The 14,570-nt window shown below is 34.8% G+C and overlaps 1 protein-coding gene across 1 annotated transcript in view; it reads right to left on the bottom strand.

Annotated features, from left to right (window-relative positions):
• Positions 1 to 14,570, bottom strand: part of LRP1B (LDL receptor related protein 1B) — a 1,748,032-nt gene that overhangs the window by 329,215 nt on the left and 1,404,247 nt on the right. Inside the window, exons 44-46 of the mRNA XM_049888441.1 lie at positions 8,341 to 8,533; positions 7,540 to 7,665; positions 2,818 to 2,946 (exon numbers count right to left, since the gene is read on the bottom strand). Of these exons, the coding sequence (XP_049744398.1) occupies positions 2,818 to 2,946; positions 7,540 to 7,665; positions 8,341 to 8,533 (448 nt within the window). The remainder of the gene's footprint in view (positions 1 to 2,817; positions 2,947 to 7,539; positions 7,666 to 8,340; positions 8,534 to 14,570) is intronic.

Raw genomic sequence — 14,570 nt, forward strand, 5'->3', positions numbered from 1 at the left:
GAGTAGTTCATTCAATAATGACCTTTTTTGACTTAGTGTTTTAACTTCAGTGATTTGTATTTTGAAATCTCTTCAAATTATACCCACATTATTGCTTCTGGCACTTATGTCAAGTAACACAGAAATAAACATTTATTACGTGTTCAATTCCAAGGAAATAAATCTCTGCCTCAAAAGTAACAAACACACCGAATGACTTGATCTCTATCTCCTTTGCATCTTGCATGGATTTTAAAATAAAGATATCGGCACTAAAACATGTATTCATCCATCAATCAAACGTTGTTAGCTGCCGTGGAGTCGGTCCCCAACTCATGGTGATCCCACGCACGATGGAACAAAACGTTGCCTGGTCCTGGGCATCCTCACGATCTGTTGCAGACAGGACCATTTTGATCACTGGCTTTTACTCAGAAGCACTTCACCAGTCATTTCTTCCCAGCATGTCTTAGTCTGGAAGCTCTACTGAAATGTGGGCAGCACACAAGCCTCCATGTCAAACGGGTGGCAGCTGTCTGTACACGAGGTTCGTTGACCAAGAATCAAACCCAGGTCTCCCTCATGGAAAGTGAGAATTCTACCACTTAACCACAATAAATTTCTTTCTAAAATTATCTAAAAATACTGACCAGAATTTCCTAAGAAGGGCATCTGAATTCTATTTATCCTAAATGTAGCACTCTCTTCAGGTTCTGATTTGAAGTAGAAACTACCACTTATAACAACAGTAGCTGTCTTTTACTGAACATTAACTTTGTGCCAGGCTCTGATACGCAAATATATATTTGTTTATTTAATACTCTCAACCACCATTAGAGTTAAGTTATTTCGTAGTGGGAAACTACAACGTAGAAAGTGAGTTACATAGTACACGTTAGTGGCACACCAATAAGTGTGGAAACAAAGATTAAACCCCGAGTGTGATTCCAAGGCCTACACTCTATGCTTGGGGTTTGGTAAACTATAGCCTTTGGCCCTGTTTTTGCGTGCTCTGGAGGTAAGGAGCCCTGGTGATGTGGTGGTTAAAGTGCTCAGCTACTAACCTTAAAGTTGGTAGTTTGAACTCACCAACTGCTCCATGGGAGAAAGATATGGCAGTCTGCTTCCGTAAAGATTTACAGCCTTGGAAACCCTATAGGGCAGTTCTACTCTATCCTATATGGTCACTGTGAGTTGGAATTGACTCGTTGGCAGTGGATTTTTTTTTTTTTTTTTTTTTTTAGCACAGAACCCAGCAAAACCCAGTGCACAGAACAGTTTTTACATTTTAAAGGGTTGTAAAAATAAGGGATGTGTGACTGAGAACATACATGGCCTACAAAATCAAAATATTTACTACCTGGCCTGTTGTGCTCTGCAGGAATATTATATGCCTTCTAAGAAGATAAAAACAATATGAAATACATTTTCAAGTCATAGTAAATACATTTTACCAACAAATTATTACATTTTTATATGCTTTAATATTCTCATATTGTACAGAATATAGTCATTCATTCAAGCAAATAGAGCACGTGAGGTAAATTTGCTAGGATTTTGGCTGCAGATGGATTACAGACTAATTATATTTGATTACAATTTTAACTGAGACTGTGTTATTCTGTATAAAAGGATGTGAGGACCCCTATGAATTTCCCAAACTCCATGTCTTGTTTTACCTTTCCTTTGATTTTTTTTTTTTTTAATGTTTAGCCATTAATTACTACTCAGATTTTAGAACAAAGGAGAAAAGTTGAAGCAAAATATAGCAATTCCAAAGACAGGTTCCTCAATTTTGCGTAGCATAAAATCACAATATTAATGGTATTTATAGAGTACAAATAAATCAGACCGATTTTTTAAATAATCTAGGTCAATTTTACAAGAATTGTTAATTATCAGGAAAAAAGATTAATTGTTGCAATTAAGGCAAATGGCAGGTGCTTAGTAAGATAGAAAAGTCAATACCTACTCCCAAAGGAGAGGTGGAAATAGACAATTATTTGGTGTCACCTATGAGTTGGAATCGACTTGATGGCAACAGGTTTGGTTTCTGTTTGTTTTTTTTTTTTTTTTAATAGGAGCATTCAGGAACCCTGGTGGTGCCGTGGTTAAAGCACTCAGCTGCTAACTAAAAGGTTGGTTGTTCAAACCCACTAGCTGCTCTGTGGGAGAAAGATGTGGCAGTCTGATTCCATATAGATTATGGGACAGTTCTACTCTCTCTCCTAGAGGGTCACTATAAGTTGGAATTGGCTCGATGATAATCAGTTTTATAGATGCACAGTTGCTAGAATTTTCTGTTTGATGAGGTGCATAACTGGGGATCATGGCTAAAGCAACCGGTCATTGTGCCAAAGAACACTGGCCCCGGTGCCAATCCTGGATGCAGAAATAGAGTGTACTAGACTTTGAGACAAATCCAAAAACATGCTACTGACTGAGGGTAGACTTCTGCTGCAGAGTAATCCAGCAATATGCACAAATCGCTATTTCTAAATTATATTTTTCTTTTTTAGGAGTTGAACTTAAAACCTATTGCTAAAGATGAATGACTAGGGTGCTCAAAAGACAGTCTTCTGCGCTGTTTTAATTTGCATTTTGTGAATGAAAAACCACGAGGAAATTCTTCAATAAGCATCCTGCTGTATTGGTTTGGAAACCAAGTGTCCAGTTTTAACACTAGCAAAGCCATTTGTCATGTTAATAAGAGACAGCAAGAAAATCATCTACAAAAACCAAGTGGAAACAGACAAAAACTAATCGAAACAGAAAAAAAAAAAAAAGATCCTCACAAATTTCTCCCTGAAATGAACAAATCAGCTATCGGACACTTACCGCAGTAGAGAAGCTTTTCATCAGATTTATCCTTGCAGTGGGGAACGCCGTCACAGGTGAGCCGGTAGTCGATGCACTCACCGTTTCCACATTCAAACTCTGAATAAATGCTGCAGGGGGAATTTTTAGCTGAAAGGAAAAAAGGAAATACACATTTTTGTGAAATGAGAATTTTTTTTAATACTATGGTGAGTTTTTCCCTTAATTATGAAATTAACAAAAATCTACATGATTATAAAATTACATTAAGGACAATGCTTTTTTTGACATTTTTTAATTAAAAAAAATTAAGGTGGACACTTGTTCTTACCCTCCCTTGGTAAATATTTTAGGAATTATATGATTTGATTTTTTTCTTTACGTCGACTGTGTATTTTGTTAATCAGTTGGTGACTGTATGTGTGTATGCAGGAAAACCAAAAACCAAACCTGTTGCCATGGAGTCGATTCCGACTCATAGCGATCCTGTAGGACAAAGTAGAACTACTCCATAGGGTTTCCCAGAAGGGGCTGGTGGATTTGAACTGCTCAGTTCTTAACCATAGCACCGCCAGGGCTTTGTATGCAAGAAAACAGAGGCTTAAATTTGGATGATCATATTTATTTATCTTGCTTAGAAATCTATCATAAAAATAAATTAAAAATAAAAATTAATTAATTAAATTTATAAAAAAAAAAAAAACTCGTTAAATTAGCTCCGTATATACTGAGGGTGTTTCTGTTTTCTTACTGCAACCTATGAAAGGTATATTCTTCCATACATTGAAATATTTTTGAGTGCCTAGAATTTCCATTTTTTGATTGCTGATTTGAAATCATTTCACTCAAATGAATGGCCCCTGCTTCCCCTCATGTTCACTGGTCTTCTTCCCCAGCCAACCTCTGAGGAAAACTCTGTAGCAGCTTCTATCATCCTGAAGCACTGGAACTGCTAAAACCATCCTCATCAGTCCCTTGCCCTGTATGACAGGCATCAGGAGCAGACTCTCTCTTGCCGCCCCATTTAGCCTGTATCACCAGAAACTGGAAAGCATGATGACGAGTTGCCTGTGGCCCCCACTGACCATTATCATATTGTCCCATTTCTAAATCTCAAGGTTTTCTAAGAAATTAGAAGTCTAAGTTCTTATGTGGTTTTCACTAACTAGTAAACACAAGCCAACAGCCAGAAGGTTCAAAAACACCTTTCTACAGCTGGTTTCATCCCTGAACTGCTGGTATGTGACCTCTGCTTTAGAAGGGTTTCTCTTAGGGAGAAACAGATTGATTTTGATTCTTAAATAATAGACTTGCTAGCAAACTTTTGGAATACAATCTTCTGGGTGTATTATATGCTGTCTGTTTGCATATGTTCACTCCATTGCTTGTTGAATAATTAATTGTACGGTGAAACCCAGTCATGTTAATTATGTTGGAGGTAATTAGAATTCATTTATCTCTACTAATGCAGGAAACATAGCTTAATTTTATAATTTGTTATCAATTTCTTCTTTAGGTTCTGTTTTGAGAATATTCAATTAAAGAGATACTAACATTCTTTGAAGTTTCCAGCATTTTTGTGTCCTTATTGTTCCTAGAATTTAACACATTTTTAACAAAATTATCTATCTCTCCATTACCTATCACTTCTAATTTACCTATTTCCATGATAGCAACACTTTCCAAATATAGTTTTTTTTTTTTTTTTTTTTTTTTTTGGTGCAGTGTACACCTCACTGGTTAGTAGCTAAGGCAGAATGTCATTTTAGAGAAGATAACGAAGAATTGAAAATCTAAAAATGTTATTAAATTTAATGGACTCAGTGTTCAGAAGGGTATGAATATTACTGGATACATCCAACTTAAATCATGAAGAGAACAAAATTCATCCATCCCCGTAGAGTCTATTCACGTTCCCAATTTAGTCTGTTCTAAACATATCTATTTACTTTCTCATTTTCAATGAATAATTGTTAAAATGGAGAATGCCATGTTTACTGCTTCATACTCATGGCACCTTTGGGAGAAAAACACCTAAATATTACTGGCTGGTAAACTCATCCTTTTTTTTTTTATTATTTTTAACGTCACGAGAAAACATTGTATGAACGCATTTCTTGTGTGGGTATGTCCATTCAATGAAATAGCATTGAGTATTTTCTGCTTTTTTTTTTTTCTAGAAACAAAAATGTTATTCAATTATCCTCTCAGTGTCCTATGAGATACTTAGTTTATGTAATTACATTTGCTATTCCCATTTATATTATGGATGTTGATAAGGTTAGCAATGTTGAGCTGAATGGAATTGCCTAATCCTTTTGTAAAGAGCTATGATAACAGTTTCCTTCTTTTGACCTCAAATGGGTGTTATTAAATGGCCTTTAACCCCTTTAATAATGCCATTAACATTCATAAACAGCTCTGAATGGTCTAATTCAGATGTGGCTATAGTTATACCAGAATCATTCTCATTTTACAAAGATGGATTTGATAAGAAAGTCTGTGTTAACTTGCAAAACTGTCTGCTGGGCCATGTACTGAAAATTTAACTATTTCAATAATGGCAACACTTTCCAAAAGGTTTTTTTTTTTTTTTTTTTCCCCTTGTTGGAAGTAAGTAAGATGAAATTATCAGTAACAAAAGTGAAATGCCATTTTAGAGAAGTTAACGAAGAATAAGAACCTAAAAATATTAAGTTTAAATGAATAAGCATTATGAAGTATGCTAATATTACTGGACACCATCATTTTAGCTCACAAACTGAACAAAATTCTATCACTATTGAAGAGTCTATCAACATTCCCAAATTATTTTATCTGATTTAATCTCATGATGATTTCAACATGAATGCACAATGAATACAGCATGGCTTTACAACAGGTTTGTCATCTCTGAGGAATCTAGAGTCATTTTACAACTCCATGTGAATACAACTGTACTTGTCTAAAAGGACAGTTTTCAGTTTGATTCATTCCTTCTCCTCAGTGGAGAAGCAGGAGTGTGGGTGGGGAGTGAGGCAGAGAAAGGCACTCCCCACTCCCTCCTCCACTGCAAGTCCAAGGGGCACTAGACAAGGCAGGGGATAACATTACAGTCACCACAAATATGAAAGACGCCTGACTGAGGCAGCCAGGTAAGAAGGGCAAAGGCATTTCTGCTGACACATTGCTGCTATCAATGGTTATTCACCTCAAAACTGGGTGTGGGGGGCTCAATTTAGAGATTGCCCCTGGGCGCTTGTTACCTCTCCAACCCCTGTAGAGAGAGAGAGGCAGGAGACTTAGCGCAAACAGTTGTATCAAATCTATTTTGCAGCAAAGACAGGCCTCCACTGTATACAAATAAACCTTGCTGTTCTGACTGCAGACATCACTTTACTGCAGCCCCGTAGTGACCTGCAAATGAAACATCAGTGTTTTGAATGCTTGGCTAACACTCCAGGCTTACAGATGGCATCAGATTCAGACCATTACAGCTGAAACCACAAAGCAAACTGAAAGAGAGAGTTTAAGCAATTGCCGAAGCAATTTAGGTATGAGTCAGGTGACAGAGAAATAAGAGAATTCAAGGCCCAAATCATTGAAGTTGGCTAGCTGTAATTAAAATTCATTCACCAATTGCGTCATTTCATCATTTGTTCTAATGTTGTTTTATTTGTGCTTATTGTATTATTGGCACAGTTTATTTAACAAATTTTATGCCTTTTGCTTAAAAGGCACTTATTTGGCTGGAGGTACCAATATGCAAAATGAGAAGATATGTCTCTGCTTTTGTTTTCAGGGTAAAGAAAATAATGTCCAAGGGCTTGTACTAACATAAAGAGCAGGTAGAAAGCGGAGAAGATTCTCCTGCTGGATGAAAAGCAGAAGACTGAAGATAAATAAGAAAAATACTTCAGAGTTTCTGATACCTATTTTTATGATGGAGACATGTTCAGCTCTATTAATTTTTCAAGATGAGCGCATAGGAGATGTGGATATAGACGAGGACAGGAAAATGTGTCCAACATTGACACATCCTGAGAGTAAGTTCACCAGTGTCCAGTGTGTGACTTCTCTCCTACCTTTCTTACACCCCAACGGTTTTAAAGTTACAGGAAATTAATCTTTTCATGTTGCTTGTTAATCTTTCATGGCAATGTTGGAACATTTGAACCCTTATTTATTTTGGAAACTGTTTTGGAAATTTAGCTGTTAATAAGTGTGTATTGTAATCATACTAATTAAAGGCTGTAAGGCCTTTGGGAGGTATAAACATCATGCAGGGCTTCAATGTTACGTTCTTAATTAACAGTTTGGAAATGATTACAAATAAGCTGCATGAACCATTCTCTCTCATTTACATACTGTGACTGACTGCAACTGCTTTTATTGCAAGGCTAGTGATCCACTGCCCATATATTGGCTTCTTTTAGCTTTAATTAATTTTGCTACTGATGGAATTCTCCAAGTTATTACTACAAGTTTTCAGCTCATTGCTGGGTGCAGACACTCCTCTAGCTAGCCCTGAGGTTTTCCAGTCCACAATCAGGATGCATTTGTCATCATTTTGATTGTCATTATTTATCATAAAAAAAATGGTGCTATAATTAAGTAGAGCCCCTTTCAGAATGGAGACAAAACAATTGAGCCTCTAATATTGGATGAGAGTCCAAATTCATGAATAAACTAGAAACATTTCAATGTCTACATATGCCATTTTGAACAGATATGTCATACCATATTTCGATTCTCTTTACTTACTCACACATCTGTTGTCATCTAGCAATATCCGGTCCCCCCGGCATGAACAATTGACTCTCCCGTTAGGCGTTAAAAGGCATAGGTCATGGCAACCTCCATTCAATAATGCACATGGAGAAAGTTCACCTGTAATGAAGAGGCTTTATTGTTAACGTTTTATATTGAGTTCCTGTTCTACACTAGATATAGAGTAATGGTAAACTTTTAGACTGCCTCAATCTCTCAAAGATACCTCATAAAGAAGGAAGATTTAGGAGTTTTGAAAATCTAAACATTCCATAAGATAAGTACATTAGAAAAACATGTATCAGAAATGACTCCATCTTCTAACACATTAGCCAAGGATGTCATGGCATCAAATGAACTAGTGCCACTAGATACCACAATGATACTGTAAACTGCAAGTTTTCTAGATGTTCCAGTGATTAAAGAATTTTTAAGCTGACATGCAGAAGCTGTTTATCAAGGAATATTATCTTCATGGAAGCAACATGATTTGCATATTCAGAAATATAAGGGATGAGAGTGAGTGAAACAAAATTCTAGGAAAAAAATAATTAAAAATAGATTTTTCCTCTGACGATAAATTCAACACTATAGATGTTGCCTTTAACCCTTTTAAAAAAAAATTTTTTTTAAACCCTTTTAGATCATTTAAATGTGTTAAATAGTAACCTTCTGAACACTATCCCAAGGAATTGTAAGAAAACAAAATCCAACTAAGTATTATTAGAAAACATAGCTACATTTTTCAAGAAATCATGCAATTAGGAAAGAAATGTGCTTTCTATTGCAACTTACAGCTATTGGTGTCATTGGCCACAGCTATGATTCCCATAGGCTGATGTGGAATGTCAGAACGAAGAACTTTTGTATCTCCTCCTGTGTACTTGTTGGAACGCAGGATAGCTCTTCTTCCCCAGTCTGACCAGAAGATATAATTATCATAAACAGCTAGGCTGAGAAAAGTCCCTGGCCCAGATTTGACAATCACCTGGAATAAGTTAAAATAACACATTTTTACAATAAAGGTACAGCTGTTCATATTTCCAAGGCTTTAAAAAATAAGGGATTTAGATTAGTTGGACTTAATAGAAATAACATTTAACTAAAGGGATTGTCATAATATGCTTTTAAGTTTACCTAAACTGTTTTAATCATCTTTATTGTATGCAAGGTATTAAGTTAATATTTTAAGCATACTTTCATTTAATAATGAGATAGTTTTTATAAACAATTGTTTATTCATTATTGTATGTCAAAATCACCAAGCCAGAACATGAGATTTACTTGTGATAATAGACATTTGGAGTACCTGGGTACTGTAAGTGGTTAACACTCTTGGCTGCTAACTGAAAGGCTGGAGGTTCAAGTCCACCCAGAGACACCTTGTAAGAAAGGCCTCATGATCTACTTCCAAATAATCAGACATTAAATAGCCTGTGAGCACAGTCATACCCTGACTCAAAGGCAACTGGTATACAAAAAAAAAAAAAAAAAAGTTGCTGTTGAGTCAATTCTGACTCGTAGCAACCCTATAGGACAAAGTAGAACTGCCCCATAGAGGTTCCAAGGAGCGCCTGGTGAATATGAGCTGCTGACCTTTTGGTTTGCAGCCATAGCATTTAACCACTATGCCACCATGGTTTCATTTATTCATATACATTAAGAAATCTCCAGATATAAAAGGAACACTCACCAAGCTCTCAAAACTATATATGGAAATAAAGAACCATAAGATCCAGGTTCTTTCTTCGGAAAGCTTATAGCATAAATGATTAAACTACATGTATATATACCAGTAGTCCTCGACTTATGATGGGGCTCTGTTCTGATGACTCCATCATAAATCAGTTTCCATGTAAGTCAAATATCTCTCTTTTTTTTTTTTTTTTAGTTTTCATTATTAGTGCCTTTTATTATGAGTTTCTTTATAAATCCAATCTTTGTCTTCGGGGGTTGGAAACATTACATATACATCTGCTAGTGAACATCTAAGAATGATAATATCAGCAAATTACCCACTGCAACACTGTATGTAGTACACATTACAAACTATAAGATGGAAAACCAAAAATAAATGAACAAACAAAAAAATAAACCAGGGGATCATAAGTGAGGTTTGTCTTAACTTGAATATGTCATAAGTCAGGTACTCCCCGTACTGGTGATAAAATTTTTTAAGTAAATACCAAACTTCCTTTCCAATCAGGATGGAGCTAAAGTGACTAGATTTGTTCTCACATCTAAAACCACTAAAAAACTGGACAATGTACAGGTAGCGAGGCTTTCCAACACATTGAATATCACACAATGGAAGACAGTGCTTCCTGAGAGATAAGAAATAAATGAGATGAGTACCACGAGGCTGCAATTTATTGCCTGAGAGAAATTCCAGGTAACAGCACAGGGCTGGGGAACCCAGGCAGATCCCAGTTAACTTCCTATATAGAAGAGATGGGGCTGAGAGTTATGGGAGGACAATGTGGCTAAAGCTCACAGGGCAGAGTACTGGAGCAGAGAGGAAAGAACAAAACAGAGAAAGAGCACTGAAGTTCTGCAGATACCCCCTGGAGTATTCAGCAGAGTATTGACCATTACATGTATATGAGATACTACTCCAGTTTGGCGAAAGAGCCCTACAAAAGAATTAAAGAGTGTCCAAGTTCACACAGACTCAGGAATCGTTCCTATTATACCAACCAGACTCAAAACCCTTCATTCAAAGCACTCTGAGTAGAATACTCAGAAGGGTCTTGCCTAAGCAGTGGGAAATCATTAACCCTAGTCCTAAGTCTCCCCTAGTCCTGTCAAGCAAAACTTAAAAGCCAGACCTAAAAGGGTCAAACTATTTCCAAGTGACTTAACTGACTCCCAGGAGTTTTTATGGAATATGAAATTTTATAGCACTCAACTCAGCGCGGTGGTTAAGAGCTGGGGTACTGACCAAAAGGTTGGCAGTTCAAATTCACCAGTCACTCCTTGGAAACCCTATGGGGTAGTTCTACTCTGTCCTATGAGGTTGCTATCGGGCCACTATGGATTGGAATTGACTCAACTGCAAAGCTTTTTTTTCCAACTTCCATAAGAAAAGAAAATAAAGCTCTTAAGTATATGACTTCAGCTGCCACCTAGAAAAAGAAAAGCAAATTATACCAAAAGTAAACAGAATAAAGGAAAAAATGAAGATCAAAATGAAAATTACAGAACTAGAAAACAGAAAACTAAGAGAGAAAAATCAATGAAATCAATAACAGATTGCTTGAGAAGATCAATAAAATGGAGAAAACATCATGACAAAGTGGGATTTATTCAAAGAACACAGGTAGATTTAATATTTTTAAAAAATTATTGTAATTCATCAGATTAACAGAATAAATAAGAAAACACATATATCTCAATAGGTGAATAAAAAAATAGTTGACATAATCCAACATCCATTCATTAAAAAAAAAAAAATTCAGAAAACTATGAATGGAAATAAAACTAGAAACAAGACAGGATGTTTGTTCGCTCTCACTACTTCTACTTAACATTGTAACAGAATTTCTAACCTGTACAACAGGGAAGAAAAAGTGAATAAAGGAATAAGAAACCCTAACTAGGAAAAAGGAAGCCAGATTGTCTTTATTTCTAGATAACATGATCCTCTATGTAGAAATACCCTGTAATAGCTACAAAAAACAAACTACTGCAACTACTAAGAAATTTTTGTAAGGTTTCGGGTTACAAGATTGCTACAAAAAATCCATTTGAAACAGAGTTTTTACAAATACCTTTTATAATACCATCAATATACATGAAGGGTATGAAGGACTTAGAGATGAATTTGATAATGTATGTGTAAGATTCTGAAAACTATAAAAATTGTAGAGAGAAATTAACAAGGACCTAAATAGAGATACCATATTAATGTTTTGCCAGATTCAATGCTATTATGATGTTATTTTGTTTCCAAGTGATAAATATAATACTGATAAAAATCCTGCAGATATTTTATAGAAGTTGGCAAGCTGATTCTAAGATTTATATGGAAATACAAAGACATAGAGTGGCCAAAACAACTTAAAAAAAAATAAGAATAAAATCCAAGGACTACCACTGTTTTATCTCAATGCTTATTATGAAGTGAGTGATTAAGACAGTGCAGTATTGGCAAAAGGATAAACAAATACATCGATAAGCAGAAGAGAGTCCAGAAGTAGACCCACAACACATGGATAACTAATTTTTTAAAAAACCTGTAGATGTTTCTCAATGAAAATATATATGTTTTTTAAATGGTTCTTGAACAACTGAACACGTATATGCACAAAAAAGGAAAGAAAATGAACTTCTCCTCATACCTCACACTGTATTAAAAATTAATTCAAAATAGATCACAAACCTAAATATACACTTGAAACTATAAAATTTCTAAAATAAGACGTAAGAAAAAAATCTGTATAACCTTGAGTTAAGCAAAGATTTCTTAGTTATGACACCAAAAGCACGATACATTGAAAAACATTGATAAATTGGACTCCATCTAAATTTAAAACTTCTGCTCTTCAAATAGAAAATGAAAAAAGACACAGTGTGATTATGAGAACATATTTGTAAATTATTGATCCAACAAAGGATTTATATTCAGAATACATAAAAAATCTCAAAGAATGGACAAAATTTTGAAAAGGTACTTCAAAAAGTAGGTATATATGCATAGCAAATAAGCACATAAAAAGATGATAAACACCCTTAGTCAAAGACAAATACATATTAAAATTACAATAAGTTACCACTATATAACTCCTAGAATGGCTAAAACTAAAAAGATTGACCAAACCAAGTACTGGTGAAGTTATAGAGGAACTGGTGGAAATGAAAACTGGTACAACCACTTTGGAAAATATTGTCTTTAAAAGAAAGCATTTTCATTAAAAGTTAAATTTATAGCTACCATGACTTAGCCTTATGCTTCCTAACTGTTTACTCAAGAGAAACGCTTATCCACAAATGTTCGTAGCAGTTTTCCTCATAATAGCTATAAATTAGAAACAAACCAAATATACATCAGGTGAATGGATAAACAAAGTGTGGCATAGTCATACAATGGAATACCATTCAGCAATGAAATTTAAAGAACTACTAATATATACTACAACATGGATGAATTTCAGAATAATTATGCTGAGTAAAGAACCCAGACAGAAAAAAAAAATACACTCTGTATGATATCAGTTATATAAATTTCTAGAAAATATAAATTTAGTCTATAGTGACAAAAAGCAGCAACTGCTTCCTGGGGAGAGAGTATAGCAAGCGGGTACGAGAGGGAGGGATTAAAAAGGGAAACGAAGATATTTTTAGGGATCATGGGTATACTCATTATCTTGATTGTTGTGATGGATTCATGGGTGTATATATGTCAAAACTTATGAACTTTAAATTGTAATATTGCAGTTTATTAGGAGCCATGCTGGTGCTGTGATTAGGTGTTCAATTACACCTAAAAAGAGCTTTTAAAAATAAGGGCCATAAATTTTCTCAAAGATATTTCCAGAAGTAATATTAAGTACATGTACTATATATAACTAGATTTGGAAGAACAGAGATCAATTTTTTGTCTAGCTACTTCATTTCCTTTTTGCTTTAAAGCCTAAACCATAGATGACCTATTCAAATAGTCTCTCTCATCACCTTAAGAAAGGAATCAGTGCCTTAACAGAACAATAGTTTAACTTTGAACATATCCGTGTCAGTTGAATAAAGAGCTCAGTTGCCTAAAAGAGAGAACTTGATATGAATTTACTCTTGTAATGAAACGATAAAGTGTAATTTCAGGAATGTGACAGAAGACATTTAAAAATAAAATAAAACAAATAAAAAACCTATAAGCTTTAAAAAAGCCAAGGAAATCTACAAGAATTTGCCCCCAAGGCAGTAAAAACCTTTCACAAACAGCTTTAAAGGCATTTGATGTATTTTGTTGTTTTATTTTGTCTGACTTCATTTAGAACAAGTCTGTGCCTCCCAACTGTGGACAAATTACACGTCTGAAAACATTAAGAGGCTAAAAAATGGGGTTTGCACCTACCAAATTCCTAATGAGGGGTGTTTGATAGTCAACATCTGATAATTCAGAACTGTAGCGTTTACTCCGTTATCTCCATTTCAGGAACCTCTGTAGTATAATGGAAAGGGCGGAGAGGTGGGCCTTGGAATGTCCACGTTCAAATGGCAGCTCCATTATTCCTTAGCAGAGTGAATTTGAGGAAGATGCTTCACTCTTCTGAGTTTTTTAGTTTGTTCCTCTCTAAGATGGGGCTGATAAAAACCTACTTCAAAACTTCGCAGGATTGTTGTAAGGGTATCTGTGCAAATGTTTTAAAAATTGTAAATTTTTCTAAATATGAGTTTGTATTGCTTCATTTAGCTGCCAGGGCTAAGTCTGGAATTGATTTGTGTAATTTTTGCTATGGAATTATTCTAAAGTAATTTTTAATTTAAAAATCAAAGTAATAAACCCACATAGAAACAGTTTTATAGAAAGACATATAGCAATTTGACTCTTTGGCTTTTGTATTAATATTCAAAGTAGGAATCTCACTAGATTATATTTCTCTGTAGTCAGAAAAAAAGAGAAAATATTACAGGAATGATGAATGCATAGGAATGGTCACGAGAAAAAAATACATATTTGGAGACTAAAACACAAATTAAAAATGTATAGAATTATTAAAGCCAGTAGGAGAATTGATAATACAAGGCACTATGAGAAGTATTTACAAATATTATATAATTTAATACTTAAAATTACTCCATAAAGCAGGGATTATTGCCAATTTTATACACATATGAAGACGTAGAAGTTTAGAGAGATTTTGCTGCTTGCCAAAAGTGATACCATGTACTTGATGTGGGAGCTGGAATTTGATACAAAGTTTAACTTCAAATTAAAATAGCATGTATTTACTAAATGCTTACTATGTGCCTAGCACTAATCTAAATGTTTTACTAATACCATCAGGAAGATATAATCTCCCTTACAT

This window comes from Elephas maximus, chromosome 6 (assembly GCF_024166365.1).
Source record: "Elephas maximus indicus isolate mEleMax1 chromosome 6, mEleMax1 primary haplotype, whole genome shotgun sequence".
NCBI lineage: Eukaryota > Metazoa > Chordata > Mammalia > Proboscidea > Elephantidae > Elephas > Elephas maximus.